General features: G+C 43.1%; 1 protein-coding gene across 1 annotated transcript in view; it reads right to left on the bottom strand.

Annotated features, from left to right (window-relative positions):
- Window positions 1-15,334: 15,334 nt before the first annotated feature.
- Window positions 15,335-20,982, bottom strand: part of tbxa2r (thromboxane A2 receptor) — a 51,431-nt gene continuing 45,783 nt past the window's right edge. The window contains exon 3 of the mRNA XM_066695552.1: window positions 15,335-16,430. Coding sequence (XP_066551649.1) covers window positions 16,179-16,430 — 252 coding nt within the window. The 3' untranslated portion in view covers window positions 15,335-16,178. The remainder of the gene's footprint in view (window positions 16,431-20,982) is intronic.

Raw genomic sequence — 20,982 nt, 5'->3', positions numbered from 1 at the left:
CTGATCCATCAGGCCAGACCAGACGAGACGGGGAGGTGCCGGTTGACAGAGCTGCAGAGTCCTGGGTCCTTGGAGCGGTCCGGAGGCCGAGGCGAGTGGAGATTGGGACGGACCGGGAGCGACAGGGGACCTAGCCAGAGGAGTCGGCGGACTCCTCACGGAGTGGGTCCCATCCAGAAGCCCGGCCGACCATCTACCCGGAGCCCGGCCTGACCAGGACTGCTCCCTGCTGACGTCACCAGCCAGGATCCAGGAGAGGCCTCGGATCCCAGGGACCGACCAGGCCGATCGGCAACGTCCCTGAGGGAGGCCTCCTGCAGCCAGGGCCCGGACTTCTCCCCGCAAGGCCCGCTCCCTGCAAGAGCCCTGGAGGTGGAAGCTGCTCCCCAGCCAGGTGGACTTGCCCCGACCTCCGGATTGAGAGCCTCTGGACCCTTCTCCCAGGTAGGAAAGCGCAGCATGGCCCAGCGAACCGCCGGTGTGAGGCGCCATAATGCGGTGCGCTTCAGCCGTGAGGCTGGAGCCGAGACCGCGGCCCTCACCCGGCTGGAGTTCAGCAGGTCCGTGCTGCAGAGGGGCCTGGGCTTTGCCCCTTCTGAGCTGAACTGCGTGGTTAAACTGCCTGGACCTAGGGACGTGTTTGAGGTGAGTTTTAAGAACCCTCAAGTGCTGGAGAGTTTTTGGAATCTATATAGAGAAAAAAAGATAGTATGCCCCTGAGTGACATTGTGGTCGATGCCCTGACTGATAGAGAGATTAAAATAGTAACTATCCAGTTCTATAATGAAGCAGTGGCAGAGTATGATGTAGAGGTATGGCTGAGGAGACACTGCGAGATCCTGTCTGAAAGCAGGAGAGTTAATGATGAGGACGGGGTCTGGACCGGTGCTCGGCGGTGGCAGGTGCGCCTGCAGGTGGAAGTGGCCGCCATCGGCGGAGTACGCCATCTGCCGAGCACCGTGGTATTAGGAGCAAATAGCAAGGGCTACTTCATTCAGCTGGGGAAACGGAAAGCTCGTGAGAGGCGGGCGAGATATTCCCATCTAAACGCCCACCTCCAGCGCCTGAGTCTTTTACAGCTCAGAGGCTTCGACCTAGCTGAGGAGGTGGCTCGGGTCAAACTGAGTCTCTCCGCCCTCTATCGGGAGGAGCAAGAGAAGATCAAGGTCCTTTCCAGGGTCCGCATCATGGAGGACGATGAGAAATGCAGCCGCTTCTTCTTCAAGAAAACGAAGGAGAGGCGGTCTGCAATGTCCTCCATGATCGACTCCTCGGGGCAAGAGGTGGAGGGCAGAGAGGCTGTTGAGACAGTGGTGCGGGATTTCTACAGGGAGTTGTATGATCAGAAGGTGGTGGATCAAAATCTGATCCATCACTTTCTGTCCCTGTTGGAGTCCCGCAATGAGGGGGACGAGGAGGAGGAGGAGGATCCAGAGATCACCACCACTGAACTCTCCCAGGTGATAAAGAGTCTTAACTCTGGAAGGACACCGGGTCCCGACGGGATCCCTGCTGAGTTCTATAAGATATTTTGGGAGGTGCTTAAAGAAGATCTGGCCCAGGTCTTGGGGTCGATGTACAGAGAGGGCAGATTGGCCCTTTCTATGAAGAAGAGTATCCTCTCCCTTCTTCACAAGAAGGGAGACCAAAAAGATCTGAGGAACTGGTGGCCGGTCAGCCTCCTGTGCACCGACTACAAGATACTGGCCAAAGCACTGACGCTCCGGCTGCAGCGGCCACTCCCTCAAGTCGTGGGTCCTGACCAGGTCTGTGGTGCCCGGGGGAGATCGGCGGCCGACAACGCCATGCTGCTCAGGGATGTCGTGGCCTACTCGAACGAGAGAGGGCTTCCCCTGGTCCTAATCAGCTTGGACCAGGAGAAAGCCTTCGACAGAGTGGGCCACGAATACCTGCAGCTCGTCATGGAGAGGATGGGTCTCTCTCTTGGCCTGAGGAAATGGGTTAAGATCATTTACAGCGGTCTAAGCAGCAGGGTCCTTGTGAACCGCCACCTGACCGAACCATTTCCGGTCAGGTCGGGGGTCCGGCAGGGTTGTCCCCTGTCGGCCCTGCTGTACGTCCTCTGTCTGGAGCCGTTCATGCAGGCGATCCGCCGGGACGTCCGGGTGACAGGTTTCCATCTCCCGGGTTCCGGCGGAGAGCAACTGAAGGCCCTGGCCTACATGGACGACATGGCCATGGTTTGCACGGGGGGGGGCGCTGTCAACAAGGCCAAGAGCGAGGTCTACCTCTCCAGGGCATGGCCTGTCGGCCGGGGCCCGCCGACCGTGTTCCCTGTGAAGCCGTTTATCAAGGTTCTGGGGATCACGATCGACGGGACCAACACGGGCACCCGGAGCTGGGAGGAGGCCATATCGAAGGTCCAAAAGAAGATCCACGGCTGGAGCACAAGGACCTTGACGATGGCTGGTAAGGTGCTGGTCGTAAAGGCCATCCTCTTCCCGATACTCCTCTACGTAGGAATGATCTTCCCCCCAGACAAGGTCATCGCAAAACTAGTGACCCGAATTATATTTCGGTTTGTCTGGGGGAGCAAAATGGAGAGGCTGAAAAGAGTGCAGATGGTGAAGGGTGCCCTGGATGGAGGCAGGGGGGTCCCGGACGTTGTGCGGCTGATAAAGGCGCAGGGGCTGGCCTATGTGGTCAAGAACATCCAGGCTGCTGGCAAGAAAGTGAGTTTTATGAACCGCTTTTATTTTGCCAGCAGCCTGAGACCATTCGGCCTCTGCGCCATGGATAACACCAGGCCGCACTCGTGGGATCCCCCGCCATTCTACAGGGCACTCCGAGCCTTTGCGCTCGAAGTAGGCCTCCATAAAGTCGTGCTGGCCTCCTGGGATTATAAGACCATCTGTAGCCAGATGAGATCTACCCAGGAGACCAGCCGGATAGAAGATTTCCCTCCCGAAACCTGCCGGTTTATCTGGGCTAACGCTATGCATGTTTGCCTCACGAATATGCAGAAAGATGTCTCCTGGATGGCTGTGAGTCGGTGTCTCCCCACCCGAGTGTTCATGCACAGAAGGGGCATAGCTCCTTATGACACCTGCCCCTATAAGGGTTGCCTGGGGAAGGAGACGGAGGCTCATATCTTTAGGGATTGCCCCTCCGCCTGCAGGGTCTGGCTCCTGTTTTTCCCGTTCCTCCGCAGGTTTGCCGTTCCTGTGCGGACGACCACCCAGCGGATCCTTTATGGCCCTGCCAAGGGAATAACATCTCCCTCCTGAGGTGCTGGTGGCGTGTCGTCTGCGCAGTGAAGCAGGCCCTGTGGGAGGGACGGAACATCTGCCTTTTTAATAAGCAGGAGCTGGACCCGATTGTCACCGCGTGGAGGGGCATGGTACTCATTCGTGAGTATGTCAATCTGGAGGTCCATCAGAGGGGCAAGGAGGAAGCCTATAAGAACTGGCATATACAAGATCTGGGGGAGCTCAGGATCCCATGATGGGACCCACCTCCGGGGACGGTCATCTCCCCCTGCTGGAGCCCGAGTCCAAGATCCTTTAACTATTTTATGAATGAATATCTTTTAAAAAGATTTTTAAAAAAGAATTTTAATTGTTTTTAAAGATTTAGTTGTTTTTAAAACACTAGTTGTTTGGGTTTTTGTTTTTGTTTTAGTTTTGTTCTATTTATTTGTCAAATACATTGACCGTTTTGGATTTAATTTTAAATGCATTGGACCGTTTTGGTTTGTTTTTTATTTTTTTCCTTTTTAATTGTTTCTTTATTTTGTCCAGTGCATTTTCAGTTATTTTCAATGTATTTGACTTTTATGTTGGTTAGCAGTTTGCTTTAATCACGTTTGTTTTGTCATTTTGTGCACTTGTTTATTTGAAGTTTAGTATTTTGTTTTGTTAAATCACAAAGATTTAAAATTTTTAAGTGATTTTAAGAATTGATTTTAAAAAATTTTAATCACAAGTATTAAAAATTGAATGAATGTTTTTATTGTAATGTAAAATACTTTAAACAATAAAACAGTATTCCTCTCCTTTCTTCTGCTATCCTGATTATTGTATAATCATTTCAATCTGTTAGAGTAATTAGTCTCACCCAATTTCCACTCCACACTCTTCAGCCCCCTTATTTAAACACCTCTCCGGCTCGCATTCAACGAGAAGTCTTGCCAAATACTAGTGTTTCCCAGTGTTTTGCCCTTCGTATATCTGACCTTAGCTGTTTGCCTTTTGACCACGTTCTTTGGTTTGTCCCTTGTTTCCTGTTAGCCCGATCTTCGACCTTTAGCTTGTCTATTGATCTTGACTCTTGGATTGCCTATGTTTCCCCTGTTTGCCGGCTCTTGACCTCCGCCTGTCCCTAGTTTACATTTCTGCTCCACGCCTGGGTCCTCTACCCTTGGCTTCTGATCATTATAGTCTAACAGCATTTATTAATCATACCCTTTAACATACATGGTCTAGTATTAACCAATGTGTTTCCAGGAAATTGTTACAGTTAGATTAAGAATTGCGTTTGACAAACACTAGTATGGTAAATCAAGATTAAATATTGAGGGATCAATTGCAGAAAAGGTTTGATGAAACTGAGGAGTTTGCATAATCTTGTCAAAACTAGAACAAGCTATAATCTGTTGTTTGTGTAAAAGGGATAAATTATGGGAGGCAAAATGTAATAAAGGAATGGGGAAAATAAGCACTAAATACATTTTTCTGCAACACCTTCTTTGAGTCGTATTGAGAAACATACTGTAAAATTCCCCTTTGAAGAAGTGTCGGCAATGACAATAGGTGAAAAACAGTGGCGAACCGTGCCTTTCAGGACTGGGCCTTCTATATCAGTGGTGAACCATGCCTTTCAGGACTGGGCCTTCTATACCCCCACCCCCCTCAAAAAAAAAAAAATCACTAACAAAAAATAAGGGGCATCCCTGGCCATTTTTACGCTTTAGGCAAAATATAAATTTTACTGCTCCATCTTCGAAAATCGCGTTGTTCTAGTTACGCGCGCACGCGCGCACACACACACACACACACACACTATCGGACGTCACGGAGGCAGTCACTTTATGAACAACAATCAAAATCAAAACAAAATGCAATCAGTTCAACGAGATGTAACATTGTAACAGAACCAGCAATAAAAAATCACTCATTGGTTTCACTCACCAATGACGTACACTTGAAGACGAAATCCACCCTGCTGTGTTTTGGTGTTTTTGTGCAGCCTTAAACAGCTAAGATTATTGTAGCCTTTCCAATTCCATGCACCCTTGTCGGTCCCAAAACAAGCACCCCCAGCAGTAGAGCCTCTTGTGTCGAACTGAGCCTGTAAGCCAAGTGTATCATTCCCAGTTGCTAGTGGCTTTTGCCGGTTGATTGAGCTGGAGATGTTCGGGCGTGGGGCGGCCTTTTTTAACAATGTCCATATTTTCATAATAAATCTGTGACAATATCATATCCCCCTACTGCATCAATATCATCTCCACATGTTGCCATTTTCAACGTCGGCTATCAATCGCTAGTTAGCAACACTAAGCTAGGTCTCGTGACGTAAGCAGGTCTTCTAGAATACCCTGGAGCCACGGGAAATCTGAAACAATATGCCCATTGGCTACAAATCCAAATATGATTGGTTGATCCAGTTGTCAAAACAAACATACGCTCTCATTCCGTTTAATGGTCAGGGCATTCTATCGAGGAAATAGAATACCCTGGATGGAATATATTCTCCCCAGAGACTCCGTAGAAAAATATCTGATTGGTTGCATTTTTTCCCAACACAAAACCATTCAAATGCACAGTGCATGGACAGAAAACAAAAGAAACAAGTCTGCGGAATTTTATTTTATTTTATTTATAGAATTCTTCACATACGTTTTTTTTTTTTCATCTGAGGATTCCAGGGCCTTCTCTGAATACCTTGAAGGCCCTGACAGTTCGCCACTGGTGAAAAAAGATCTTCAGCATTGTCAATTCAAATTAATTTCCCTGAGTTTGGAGCTAAGGATAAAGCTGTTGGATTTGGAGCTGTTGGAGATCCCATGGGGTTTATTGAGTTAAGTAATTATTATTATTAAGTAAGGATTTCTTAGAGATTAGGCCCTTGTCTGAACTTCAAATAATGGCCACTGCGAAAAGGCATAATATTGATTCATGGGCTTATTTTAAATTTGCCTTTTTGAAAGCTTTCCTGTCCTCTAATTTCCAGACAGAGATAGAACTTGCCAGTAGTATGTGTGGTGCAATTTGAACTGTGGCAGAACTGCTGAAGGTGGGAACAATGATTGGTAAATAACAGAAATCCTCCAGAACAAAAGCTAACCAAAAAAGATGTCTGAATTGAGTTTAGTACAATCAATAGAGAGTAAAACCATGAAAAAACAGAACCAGGAATCTCTCTCTATTGGTTGTGAATATCCAGCTGAGGGGAGTCCAGGGCCTTGCTTTACTTTACATAGGGAGCAGTTTTTATTTTGATGCAGAGGCAGTTAAGGCATAAGGTGAAATGGCAGGGAATAATGTTTGTGCCATGTGAAGGGCAAACATATTCTCTTTCCAATGACTTTCAAAGCACAAGGAAAAGCACAGCTTACAGTGGACCTGCATGGTAACTACTGGTCAATACCTATATTTGTTTTATTTGATGCAGACTTAGCATTTCCAGTCATTCATCAGTACGCATTTTTGCCATTCTTAGATCAGGCAGACTGGGGACATACTTGGTGGCCTGGGGTTCATGTGTATTATGCCCTCCCAGAGTGAAAACCTGCAAAAATATCATAGAGCATAAAAGCTTGGTTTCCGATCCAGTTCAGGAACAAGTTTCAGACTTGTGTTCTGGTTTGAGACCTGATTTGATTGGAGTGATTAGGCAGTGGCCTAAGGTGTGTTCAACACTTGGAACAACATCCATCATCAAACATGCAATACAACAGATTAAATGCCTGTGCAATGTGAAACTTATCAAGTAAGTCCCAAGAAGAAGGCCATTATACAGGAACATTTGCAGCAGATGCAAAAAGGTGTCATAATAGAGCCATCAAAGTCGTCCTTGGCTGCACCTGTTGTTCTGGTACCAAAACCAGATGCAACTTGGCGTTTCTATGTGACTAACCAGTGGCTGAATCATAAAACACATTTTGATGTATATCCCATGCCTCTAATACACAAAATCCTTGAGTCTTTTAAAGGGGCAAGTATTTTCATTTCCTTTGACCTAAAATCAGGTTATTGGCAGGTGGCTATGGTTACTGCTAATAAAGAGAGAACCGCTTTCAACACTCCTTTTGGGCTGTTTCAGTTAAATGTTATGCCTTTTGGTTTGAAAAACACCTCAGCTACCTTTCAAAGACTAATGGAGAATGTGCTAGAAGAACTAAGAGGGCAATGGTCTGTGTATATCGATGATATCATAGTGTATTCCAGGACTGAGGAGCAAAACACTTGAAGGATCTTGATGTTGTGTTAAAAAAACTCAAGAAGTGTCAAAATAAGGAATAGCTGCTGATCTGGTTAAATTGAATATCCAGTTCCAACTAATTTGAAAGAAATAAACACTTCCTTGGCTTAGCGGGCTGGTATCACAAATTTATACTAGGCTTCTCTGACATTGCGGCCCCTTTGAACAACTTAAATAAGAAAAATGTGTCCTGGAATTGGACTCCTGCATGTCAGCAGAGTTGGACAGCACTCAAAGAAGCTCTGCATCCCAATCTCTCTAGTCATGTGTCTGTGTCTATACTGATGCCAGTGAGGTGGGGCTGGCCGCTGTATCGGCACAGAGTCCTGAAGGTATAGGGCAAGTGATTGCTTTTGCCTCTCGGATCCTCACTGGTGCAGAAATGAATTACACAGTATTGGAGAAAGAGTGTTTGGCAGTTGTTTTGGCAGTAGAGAAGTGGCATCACTTTCTAGAAGGAGTGCCATTTGAGGTGGTGAATGACCATGCCGATCTGGCCTGGGCTTTCAATGCCCCCAAAGTGACTTCATGGCTGACTAGGTGGACTTTAAGACTCCAGAAGTTTGACTTCACTGTTCTTTATAGGAAAGGAAGCTTAAACGCAGTTCCCGATGCATTGTCAAGAATGCACATGATGTCATCATCTTCTCCCATAGCATGTATATATCTGCACTGTTAAAGCAATTAGTTCTGATCTCCCAGTATCCCTTGATGAGATTGCAGCTGCCCAGTAGAGAGATAAGACTGTATCTTGTAGAGAGATAAGACAGAATCTCCAGATGTCCTTGTACATATCTCCTTGTTAACCAGTCCTCAGCTGATTCTGTTAGATCTTACCTTTATACAGAAGCAGGGCATTTTATATCGCAGAGTACCTATATCAAATAATGGTCATAAATTCCAACTTAAGTCTTTTCTCCACTATTATCATGACAATCCTCTTGGTGGGCATTTGGGATGCCTGAAAACACTTATCAGAATGCTAGAAGTTGTTTGGTGACCCAAGATCAGGAAACAAACCTGGTCTTATATCAAAGAGTGTTCTGTTTGTCAGAAATACAAAGCGTCTAACACCAAGCCAGCTGGTATGCTACAATCCACTCAGGACTCAGAACCGTTTCCATTTAGTAAAAGCTGAAATACAATGCTGATGGTGGTGGTGGATTACTATAGCAAATGGGCGGAGTTGTTCCCTTTGCATGATGGTAAGACCATTCATATGGTTAACATCCTAATTAAGCAATATCACACGAGCAAGAGTACGATATGGCCCTACATCAGCACTGCTGTGATTCGGCCTACGGCCTCGTGCCGTAGAGAGAAAAAAAAGAGAGAAAAAAACTTAGGATTGTCATCAAAAAATGCACTTGTGTATGGAACTACTTTCTTACGCCACAGAGCAGGATGTGCTGTTGCAGTTCAAACAATGCGCTTACCTCCGGCAATCGATAACGTCATGTGTGAGTGAGATAGAGAGAGAGAGAGAGAGAGAGAGAGAGAAGAAAGCGAGAGCATGTGTGGTTACCAGTGTGTGCCGTGACTCATATGCAATTCAATAAAGAAAGAAACTAATATAAATGACATGGCGGAGTGATACACACAGTGAAGCGTCTGAGTGCTGATGGTGTCAGACCATCAGTGCTCATGGAACATCTCTCGTCCAATCAGGTTCGAGGAACGGAACTAACTGTTGTATATTCCTTGATATCTTTGCCCAGTGGGAAACTCCTTGCAGCATTGTGTCAGTCAGTTTACTAGCCAACTTCAGAAACGCGTGTAAAATATGGGGAGTTGTGAGTAAGATGACTACTAATTACCATCTTCAAACCAACCTTACAGAGAAAATCAACAGGACATTAAAACGATAGGTTGCAAATGCAACCCCAGATATCCGAAAAAGGAAGCACTGCTCAAGAGGGCGGGGTTTCTGTGCACTTCCGTTGGAACCCGATCGAAATTTACTCATTTACTCAAACAGGTCCCTTCCTACTTCCTGCTTGTATAAATGTGCACACGGGAACCTCTTTTGCCAGGAGCTTAAACTCCTGCACAACCTTGCAACCCTTGGATATATACACAGTGGGCTAGCCAGAACACTGGAGTAGCCACAGCTGAACACAACAGTATATATAACGCGGGCAGCAGGAGAAAATTCATGGTTGCTCTACTAGCACAGCTAGGAGCGAGGCAACACCAAGTTCTACCATGTCATAACAAACTAACTATATACACAGCTCATGCACCTCTTGCACATCACAGGAGCAGTTGTCATCTGTTAATTAGCAAAGCTAACGCAGGGCAATTGTAGCTCTACCGTTTTGTAACAAACTATCTATATACACATGTGGGCTCTCAACTAGAAGAGGGAGAGACACACGTGTATGGAGGCAATTCTCTCTGGATCCAGCATGGCCAGCTTGGCAATGGAATTGAGGCACATTCCTAGGTAATGCACCTGCTAAATTGGCAACAGGCGGCTCTTCTCTCAATTAACCCGAAGGCCCGGGGAGATGGCTGAGAATCATGTTTGTGTGATTCTGTACAGACCACCTAGTCTTCTAGTTAGTTGAGGACGCAAACCCCCTGAAAACACAAAGGGGGCTATCACGACGTCCATGCACTTGGAGAAAGTGCGGTGGGGGGGGGATGGCGACAGGCCAAAGGCCAAAGGAGAGCAGCAAACTTGTACACTCGGCCTTCGAAGGCATAATGGGGATGTGAAAGTGTCTTTGAGATCCACCATGGTGAATCAGTTTCCGGGCTTGGACAAGGTGCGCAGTTTGAGCATCTTGAAGTGCAACACCTTGAGGTGGTGATTCAGGCGTCTCAGATGCAAAATGGGACTAGGAAGTATGGGGAATAGAATCCCTCGTGCTGCCCCAGAGAAGGTACCTTGTGGATCGCTCGGTTCTTCAAGACAGCGTTGATTTCAATGCAAAGCCCCGCACACTGCAACAGGTCCCTCACTCCCACGTGCCTTGCCACTGGGGGGCAGGCCAGCGAGCCTGGTGGTCCCAGGTGGCTTGCAGTTCAAACAAGAGAAAAAAATCAATGTGATTGTCACCCGATGAACCTTCAGGAGACCAAACAAACCTTTGAATATTCAAACCTTCGAAGACAGCCCTGACCTTGACTTTACCTTACCTTTTTTTCTTGGATCATACAATGAGCCTTTTTTCGAGACTTTTATGTTGACTATCTTTTTCGTTTGCGCTCTCAATTTGGATTTTTTTTTGGGTCTATGACTTTTCATCACACACTTTTCATCACCAGGTTCATTTCCTCACCAGCGTCAGTTCATCAACAACTTGCATATTCAGTTACAAACTGAATCTCTTTTGATTTAGATAGAATATTCCTTAGTGTCCTTAAGGACATTGTGTACATTTTTTGTTGTATGTGTTGCATTTATTTTAACTTCTTAGTTAAATAAGATAATAAATAAATATTATTATTATTATTATTATTATTATTATTATTATTATTATTATGAATTAGTCATGAGAGAGAGAGACGGGGAGGAGAGGGAAATAATAATAATAATAATAATAATAATAATAATAATAATAATAATAATAATAATAACAGGGATAAAAGTTTTCCGCAGATCCACAGATTTCCGGCAGGAAAAATATGTAAAATTAGAGGGTTGCGCATCTATTAGCGAATGCACGTCTATTAGGACGAATATGGTGTGTATATATATGTATATATATTAGGGGTGTGCATCTTTTCATCTCTAACAATTCGATATGCATCTAGATACACTCACCAATACAATACAGGAAGGATACATTTAGAAAAATGTACAATTCAATATGATTCGATTCAGCTTTGATTCAATTTGATGCCATACAATTTGATACAATGCCATTCGTGTCTATTCAATGTACAAACTGGCTATTTCCCATGCAGTTATTATGGTAGCCAATTGAACACATAGCAAAGTACAAGTCTACAAATTTATATTTTGAGGTTCTCAAAGGGAAAAAATACTGAATACCTGTAGGACTAGAAGATTTCAACCCGAAGATTTTGTGGGGAATTCACATTGTAATCAACATTTTAGCTTAATCTGATTTGAGACTTGTGACTTGGACTCGAGAGTCCACTCAAGAATATTGAGACTTGCCAAATTGGAATACTTGAAACTTGACTTTATCGCAATTACTTGTGACTTGAGCTGATAAGTTAATTCCTTCAAAGACTGTGATTCTGCCAGCAATGTGCAGCAATTTGTTGGGCAAGCATCAGACGTGTGAAAAAAATAAATCACACAACTCTGTGATTGAAAACAACTCATGTGCCATCTACTATGTACTAAGTTAGCTACAAGCAACATCACAACTAGCAAGTTAATCATGTTTGGACCAGTTACAAAATTTGCCTTATTTTTTTTTAGATTTGATTGGAACATCAAAAAACAGAGTTGCTGTCTGCAAAACATGTGGAACAAACAAATCACAGACATCTTCAAACTCCATTCATCATTTAAAATCTCACAGAGAGAAGCAAGCAAGCAATTCAACACAAGACAAAAGCAAAATAAAATAACTGAGCTCCTGTGATAAGATACTTGTCGAACACCAACAAAACAAAAATAAAATGGAGCTTCTCAGTTTTCATGATGTGCTCAATGAACATATTGTATATTTGCTCTAAACGCCATTTAGATACATGAATTAACACATGGCAAAAAACAAAAAATCTAAATGTATTTTATCGATCTATCGTTATAGTAATGTAATTGTAATCAACAAATGTTTATTTAGAGAAGAGAATAGAGAAACTCAATTTATTTTGTTTTGTTGGGGTTCAACAAGCACCTTATTACAGGAGCTAATACGCGAGAGATACACCGATACCTTTGCACAGAGTGTAATTCACAAAGCACATCAAAAGCAATGCCTAAAAAGAAAGCACAAATCAAAATTATACAGATCAAAATGCTCATTTACCTCAATTTCCTTTCCTTTCCTCATTCTCTTTCATTGGTATATGGCTATATAGGGGGTGTTTTGCAATGATTACTATGTACTTATGTAAAGAAAACAAAAACAAAAACAGACGGCAGCCAATATAGTAATGCAAAGTGTTTAGAGTCCAATGGTAATTATATATAACTTCTCTGGGAACTGTAAAGGCTTTCTAATTCTAGTTCAAAGTTCACAACATACTAATACATCAATACACATTTGGACCAAGGGAGAATTCAATGTACCAACACCCAACCCCCCCAAAAAAAACAATTCGTCCATACATTCCAAAGAGTTAATAAATAATTCTGTTAAACTTGAGGCAATAAACGTATAAAAATGAAATACATTAAAATTATATATTTATACTTTATTAGTAAGACCTGAAGACTTGATGTAATGCCTGTACCTTGGGACTTGAGTCAAGTCTTTTCCATCGTTACTTGAGACTTGACTCGAGACTTTGAAGGCTAAGACTCGAGACTTGACTTTGACTTGCAAGATAATGACTCTCACTGCTGATGATTTCGCCCCTTCTTCTCCTCCAAGATTGTAGACATCCGCAAGCTCTTCAACAGTCCCCCCTCTTCTCACATCACACCCAAACCTCCCACCGACCAAGCTTCCTTTTCTTCATTCTCACCTCTCTCGGACTCTGACGTTTCCGCTCTCCTCCTACATTATTGTAAACATCCATTTAAAACCTACAACGTGTGCCCTGGACCCTCTCCCTTCTCGCCTCCTCCAAGCGACCACTCCTGATCTACTCCCCTTCATCTCCTCCCCTTCATCTCCTCCCTCCTCAACTCCTCACTCCTCACTGGCTGTTTCCCCTCTGCATTGAAACAAGCTGCTGTCATCCCACTCCTCAACAAACCAACCCTTGACGCCACCTCTCCTCAGAACTACCACCCTGTCTCCCTACTTCCCTTCCTCTCAAACACTCTCGAGCGGGCAGTCCACCGTCAGCTCTCTGACTTTCTGTCCCAACACTCACTCCTTGATCCTCTGCAATCCGGCTTCCACAAAGCTCACTCCACTGAGACTGCTCTCCTGGCAGTCGCTGACTCCCTCAGCTGTGCTAGGGCGGTCTCCCTCTCCTCAGTCCTCATCCTCCTTGACCTCTCCGCAGCATTTGACACTGTCGATCACTCCATCCTCCCCTCCTGCCTCGCTGACCTTAGAATCTCTGGGACTGCTCTCACCTTGTTCTCCTCCTACCTCAGCGACCGGACCTACTAAGTGACATGGCGAGGTTCCTCATCCACCCCCCAGCCTCTCCTCCAGGCGTACCCCAAGGCTCCATCCTTGGCCCCCTCATCGCATCTCATGGTTTCTCCTACCACTTTTATGCTGATGATGCCCAGATCTTCCTGTCTTTTCCCTCTTCTGACTCTCTCATTACCGCCTGGATGCACTCGCACCACCTCAAGCTCAACCTCTCCAAATCGGATCTCCTGTATTTCCCCCACTCTTCCTCACCTTCTGCTGATCTCTCCATCTCATTCTCCTTGGAATCCATCCTCTCTCCTTCTTCTCTGCTAAAAATCTAGGAGTCATCCTCAATCCTGCGCTCTCCTACACCCTGACACGCAACTGTAGATTCTTCCTGAGCAACATATACCGAATCCGTCCCTTCCTCAGCGACTACTCGACTCAGCTGCTTGTCCAGTCACTGGTCCTCTCCCGCCTGGACTACTGCAACTCCCTCCTGGCCTACCTGCCTGCAACTACTACCCGCCCACTCTAGCTCATCCAGAACTCTACGGCTCATCTGGTATTCTCTCTGCCCCATTTCGCACACGCTACTCCACTGCTCTGCTCCCTCCACCGGCTCCTGATACCGGCATGCATTCAGTTCTAGACATTGACCCTCACCTACTGCTGTCTCGACCACACTGCACCAAGCTACCTTCAGTCCCTCGTCTCTCCATACATCCCCTGAAGACCACTGCACTCTTCCGGTGCCAGAAGACTAATTCTGCTTCCTCTCCACTCCCCCTCCTCCAGAGCCGCTCCTTCTCATTCCTGGCCCCTAAATGGTGGAACAACCACCGAAGTCAAAACAGCAGAGTCTTTGACCTCCTTCCGGAGCTTACTCAAAACACATCTTTTCAGACAGTACTTGTGATATTAGTCCTTTTAATCCCCATTAGATAGCACTTCATAGCATTTTATCATGCTTCAGGGATCAGGGACTTGTTTTTGTGTGTTTAGTTTAGGCTCGAGAGGAGCTAGTGTTTTGTTTAAATTTTCTGTATATCTTTTTGTTTTGAGCACAGCTGCTCAAATGCTTTGCACAGTAACCCACCTTTTGTATTTCCTTAACCCACAATAAATATATTTCCACATGGACAATATAGTTGGTACATGAAACTGCCTTCAGGTTGTATCAGTGACAGTTCGTATGCTATGTCAGTGCATTACTTCAGTTTTTGTAAGACCAGCTCCATGACTCTTAGGAGACAGCATATTAAAGCATAGTATTATTATGTAATGATTAAATACAATTAGAGCAGCAAAGTAGAAAGTTATAATTGGTTTTGATGTAGTTTTATGTACTCTTTAATTTAACTATCTATTAAAATGTCGCACTATATTGTACTATACATTGAATGTACATTTTAAGAACCTACTGTTCTTAATAACAGTATTAGGCTGGATTGCTTTGAGATAAAGTAAATCCCATGAACATTTTAAAACAATACTAACAATTATTGTTGCTTATTGTAAACATCAATTTAATAAATGTAATACTGTGGGCTCTTGCATTAAAAAAACACTAAAATTCAGAATATCATGCTTTTCAATTAATCTCAGAGTAGTCATTTTTATACAACTTTCATGAATTGTTGACTGATAATGGTTTGGTGGAAGTTTGGCAGCTTTTGCAATATAGTATTGAACTGGTCATGTGAAAGTCATAATACAGCCATTTAATTTTCTTAAAGAAAAAAAAAGATTAAAGTGCTAAAAAGGAGGGCATAGGTACTACCACCTAAACATCAATTATATACTGAAGTGGTAGTTATAATACTTGCAGTTGTTGAAAGGTCATCTTCTCAAAAGAAAGTTTTACGTGATCAAACAGCTGGCAACCACATCTCTTTTTGATCATTTCTGAAAACTAGAAAAAAGGCTAGACTTTCCATCTGAATGGAATTAAGTGATATTTTTACAGTCTGCCAGAGAGATAACGTGTACCCTGGCACCCCTGATTATGAACCCCTATTATAGCATATGATATGATATACTTAGATTTTCAGAAAGTTTTTGATAAGGTTCCACACCTCAGACTAATCATACAATTGGAAGTTGTAGGTATTCAGGGTAATGTAAGTAGATGGATTATGAACTGGTTAATGTATAGGAAACAGGGTGTCAATAAGACAGCAATTACAAGAAAAACAAGAATTGGCAGCAGCTTCACACAATGCTGCGTGGAACTCAAATGCCAGTCTAATGTGTCTGTTGGACATAAAGTAAAATCACAATTCAAAAGACTAATGAACAGAAATTAATACAATTATTGTCAGAGGTACAACAAACCAATTTCAGAAGCTTCAAAAAGTCAATGTTCCTGGCACAAATTATTTAATCTTCACAGTATACATTAAGATTTGTATTTGTTTTAGTTTCTACTGATATTTATTAACAAAACTAAAAGGCAACATGGTGGTGTACAACAGGGAGTCTAAAAAGATAAATGGACTTTGTCTACAGTGTGTTCTAAATTGAAACTGTAAAGCATCTTTTCATTCAGAGTTCAGAACCATTTTCCATGGAGGACCGAGTCAACTTTCTTAGTGAAGTGGCAAAGGTGGGATACAGAGTCATGATAGAGCCCCGGGACCTGTCCAGTTTGGGGTACACTCTCCTTAAAATGGCCCTCCGGAAGAGGATATAGACCCAGGGGTCAAGTATCTGGTTCCAAGTTGCGAAGCGGATCCAGAGAAGCAGATATCTGATGTTCAGCTTTGTGTATGACAGCACCGTCTGTGCAATAAAAACCTATGGAGAGAAGATGGTTAAAGAAGGTTAGTGTGAGAGTATTTGAAAAATACATCAGACTTTTATTTCGTCATTGACTCAAGACTTGTTAAAAAGACATTATTATTAATATTTTGTATTTATTTATTTATGTATTTATTAGCAGACGCCCTTATCCAGGGTGACTTGGTATAAGAGTAGTACAAAGTGTAATAATATAGTACAGTTCCAAGCATAATGCAATTTACAAATTCCAATTTAAAGAAATGTATAGGAAATATACAGTACACAATATAAGTCCAACTTCCTAGATCGTAAAAGCTAATTAGTGCAGGCAAGATGTGAAGTAATCGTTAAGAGCTATGGGACATGTACATATACATAAATACAATAATACATTCAACATATGATTATTATCTTTTTGACCTTAGATAAGTTAGACAGACAAAGATATACCTTATGAGTGTAGAAATTAAAATAATAAAATTAGTTTGAGTTTAAAGCAAAAAGTTTAAATTTACACATTTTTAGCACCTTAATCCAAGGTAGTTCATATGGATAAACAAACATTAACATACAACATTATATATATATATATATATATATATATACACTCACCTAAAGGATTATTAGGAACACCATACTAATACTGTGTTGGACCCCCTTTCGCCTTCAGAACTGCCTTAATTCTACGTGGCATTGATTCAACAAGGTGCTGAAAGCATTCTTTAGAAATGTTGGCCCATATTGATAGGATAGCATCTTGCAGTTGATGGAGATTTGTGGGATGCACATCCAGGGCACGAAGCTCCCGTTCCACCACATCCCAAAGATGCTCTATTGGGTTGAGATCTGGTGACTGTGGGGGCCAGTTTAGTACAGTGAACTCATTGTCATGTTCAAGAAACCAATTTGAAATGATTCGACCTTTGTGACATGGTGCATTATCCTGCTGGAAGTAGCCATCAGAGGATGGGTACATGGTGGTCATAAAGGGATGGACATGGTCAGAAACAATGCTCAGGTAGGCCGTGGCATTTAAACGATGCCCAATTGGCACTAAGGGGCCTAAAGTGTGCCAAGAAAACATCCCCCACACCATTACACCACCACCACCAGCCTGCACAGTGGTAACAAGGCATGATGGATCCATGTTCTCATTCTGTTTACGCCAAATTCTGACTCTACCATCTGAATGTCTCAACAGAAATCGAGACTCATCAGACCAGGCAACATTTTTCCAGTCTTCAACTGTCCAATTTTGGTGAGCTTGTGCAAATTGTAGCCTCTTTTTCCTATTTGTAGTGGAGATGAGTGGTACCCGGTGGGGTCTTCTGCTGTTGTAGCCCATCCACCTCAAGGTTGTACGTGTTGTGGCTTCACAAATGCTTTGCTGCATACCTCGGTTGTAACGAGTGGTTATTTCAGTCAAAGTTGCTCTTCTATCAGCTTGAATCAGTCGGCCCATTCTCCTCTGACCTCTAGCATCAAGGCATTTTCGCCCACAGGACTGCCGCATACTTGATGTTTTTCCCATTTCACACCATTCTTTGTAAACCCTAGAAATGGTTGTGCGTGAAAATCCCAGTAACTGAGCAGATTATGAAATACTCAGACCGGCCCGTCTGGCACCAACAACCATGCCACGCTCAACATTTCTTAAATCACCTTTCTTTCCCATTCAGACATTCAGTTTGGAGTTCAGGAGATTGTCTTGACCAGGACCACACCCCTAAATGCATTGAAGCAACTGCCATGTGATTGGTTGATTAGTTAATTGCATTAATGAGAAATTGAACAGGTGTTCCTAATAATCCTTTAGGTGAGTGTATATATATAGGGATTTTCTTGAGATCCAGAAAATATTCATAAGAAGAACATAAGAACTTTTGGTGTACATTAATAAGTAAGTGATCCAAGGATCCTATCCAGTCTATTTTTCATTGTTCCAAATTGTCGCCTTCAACAGCATCACTGGGGAGTTTCAAATTGTGACAACTCTCTGTGTGAAGAAGTGTCTCCTGTTTTGTCTTGAATGCCTTGAAGCCCAATTTCCATTTGTGTCCCCGGGTGCATGTGTCCCTGCTGATCTGGAATAGCTCCTCTGGTTTGATGTGGTTGATGCCTTTCATGATTCTGAAGATTTGAATTCAGTCCCCACATAGTTTCCTCCGTTCCAGGGTGAAAAGGTTCAGTTCCCTCAGTCTCTCAGTAGGACATTCCTTTCAGACCTGGAATAAGTCTGGCTGCTCACCTCTGAACTGCCTCTAGAGCAGCGATATCTTTCTTGAAGTGTGGAGCCCAGAACTGTACACAGTATTCCAGATGAGCTCTAACTAGTGCATTGTAGTCTCAACATGACTTCCCTTGTTTTAAATTCTACACTTTTGACAATATATCCTAGCATTTTGTTTGCCTTTTGTATTGCTTCCCCACATTGTTTGGATGGGGAAAGTGATGAGTCTACATAAACTCCTAGGTTTTTCTCATGCTTTAGGAACATAAGAAAGTTTACAAACGAGAAGGAGGCCATTCGACCCATCGTGCTCGTTTGGTGTCCATTAATAACTAAATGATCCAAGGATACTATCCAGTCTATTTTTAAATGTTCCCAAATTTTCAGCTTCAACCACATCGCTGGTGAGTTTGTTGATTGTACTTTACTTCTTCTAGTTCTGTTCCTCCCATAGTGTAATTATAGTGGACATTTTTGTTACCTGCATGTAATACCTTACACTTGTCCAAACTGAATTTCACTATCCCAGAGTGCAGATCATTAATATAGATTAAAAAAAAGCAAAAGCCCTAATACTGACCCCTGCGGAACTCCACTAAGAACCTCACTCCAGTTAGAAGCAACTCCTCTAATCGACACCCTCTGTTTCCTATACATGAACCAGTTCATAATCCATCTACTTACATTACCCTGAATACCTACAGCTTTGGTGTGGAACCTTGTCAAAAGCTTTCTGAAAATCTAAGTATATCGTATCATATGCTTTCACATGATCTACAGCTGTAGTTGCACGTTCAAAAAACTGCCTCGTCTAAACCCATATTGACTATCTCCAAGAATATGGTTTTCATTAAGATTCTCCTCTACTTTCTAATATTTTTTTCCAAAATTTTACAAGTAATGCAGGTGAGACTGATTGATCTATAATCTCCTGGCTCAGTTTTGTCCCCTTTATTGTGGATTCGTATGGCATTTGCAGTTTTCCAATCAGTTGGCACATCCAGTTCTCAGTGTCAATTGGAATATTTTAGTTAGTGGTCTATAAATAATGTCCCTCATTTCTGGTACTGTTGGAAATATACCATCTGGCCCAGGTGATTAGTTTGTTTTTAATTCTGTGTCATGTTATCCGTTTTTTCTTTTGTAAAAACCTAATTTAGAACATTTGCCACATTTTGTTTTCAAAGATGCTTACATTTTAAGCCTGTTTCACTTCCTCTATTGACCTCCTGCTGTTATAGTATTAAAATAAACTCTTTGCATTAGTTTAACCCCAAGAGCTATGTTTCTGCACGTGAAGCATGTCTCTTATTATAGATGATTTGTACAGAACTTTGCACACAAGGTCAAAGGTCACAAAAAGACATCCAGTTTAAATGGACTGCTGACTGCTCTGAAGCCTTTCAGTCATTAAAAAATTGTATACTGAGCCCCCAGTGATGGCATTTCCAAATTTTAACCAGCCATTTATACTGTACACAGATGCTTCTAATGTAGCAGTAGGTGTAGTTTTATCTCAGATTCAGAATAGCAAAGAGCGAGATATTGCCTTCACTAGCCATGTCCTGATGTCTGCTGAAAAGAAGTGGTCAACCTATGACACTACTCCATTTGCAATTGTCACTAATCACAAGCCATTAGTCGGACTTCACAAACTAGTGAGTTGAGCATCTTTGTGACAGAAGCTCCTGCCATTTGTACCCCAATAATGACCCCTCTTTCAAAGTCACTTAGATCCTTTCCTCTTGCCATCTTGATCCAAAATCGAGGTCAACTGGGCCTGCTCAGCATTTGTATACATGCCATAGAGCATGATAGATCATGCTGTACAATTGTTTGGAGGCAGCTGCATTCGTTATGTTCCTGCACTAATTTATTTGTCACCAGTCTGTATATATTGCCACATCCACAATTGAAATCCAAAACTCTTCACAGTAATTCTTGAAGTATTTACACTGGAAGAAAGACTAATGAAAAATACTGTGACGCCATGCTAAGCAACATGGTGCAGCACTGCCCCCAGCCCCCTGCCCAAACCCCAGGGGTGGAAAATTATAGCAGGGCTCTTCCGGGCTTGAGTGGAAGGAGGAACTGCATACGCCTGATGATAATTCCGAACTTGGATTAGAACTATGAAATTGGATTGGGGATTGGACTTTGCTGCTGTTTGTTCTGTGTGAGTATCAAGTTTATTATTAGTTATGTGTGTAGAGAGGTAATTGTTATATACGTTTAGTTAGGCTCAAAGAGGAGCTAGTGATTTGTTTATGGTTTTCTGAATGTCTTTTGTTTTGGAGCACCTATGCACCTCAGCATGTCCATGCCATACCCGTACAC

Source organism: Amia ocellicauda, chromosome 22, assembly GCF_036373705.1.
Source record: "Amia ocellicauda isolate fAmiCal2 chromosome 22, fAmiCal2.hap1, whole genome shotgun sequence".
Taxonomy (NCBI): domain Eukaryota; kingdom Metazoa; phylum Chordata; class Actinopteri; order Amiiformes; family Amiidae; genus Amia; species Amia ocellicauda.
The sequence above is the reverse complement of the archived record's forward strand: the minus strand, read 5'-3'. Positions and strand labels throughout refer to the sequence as shown.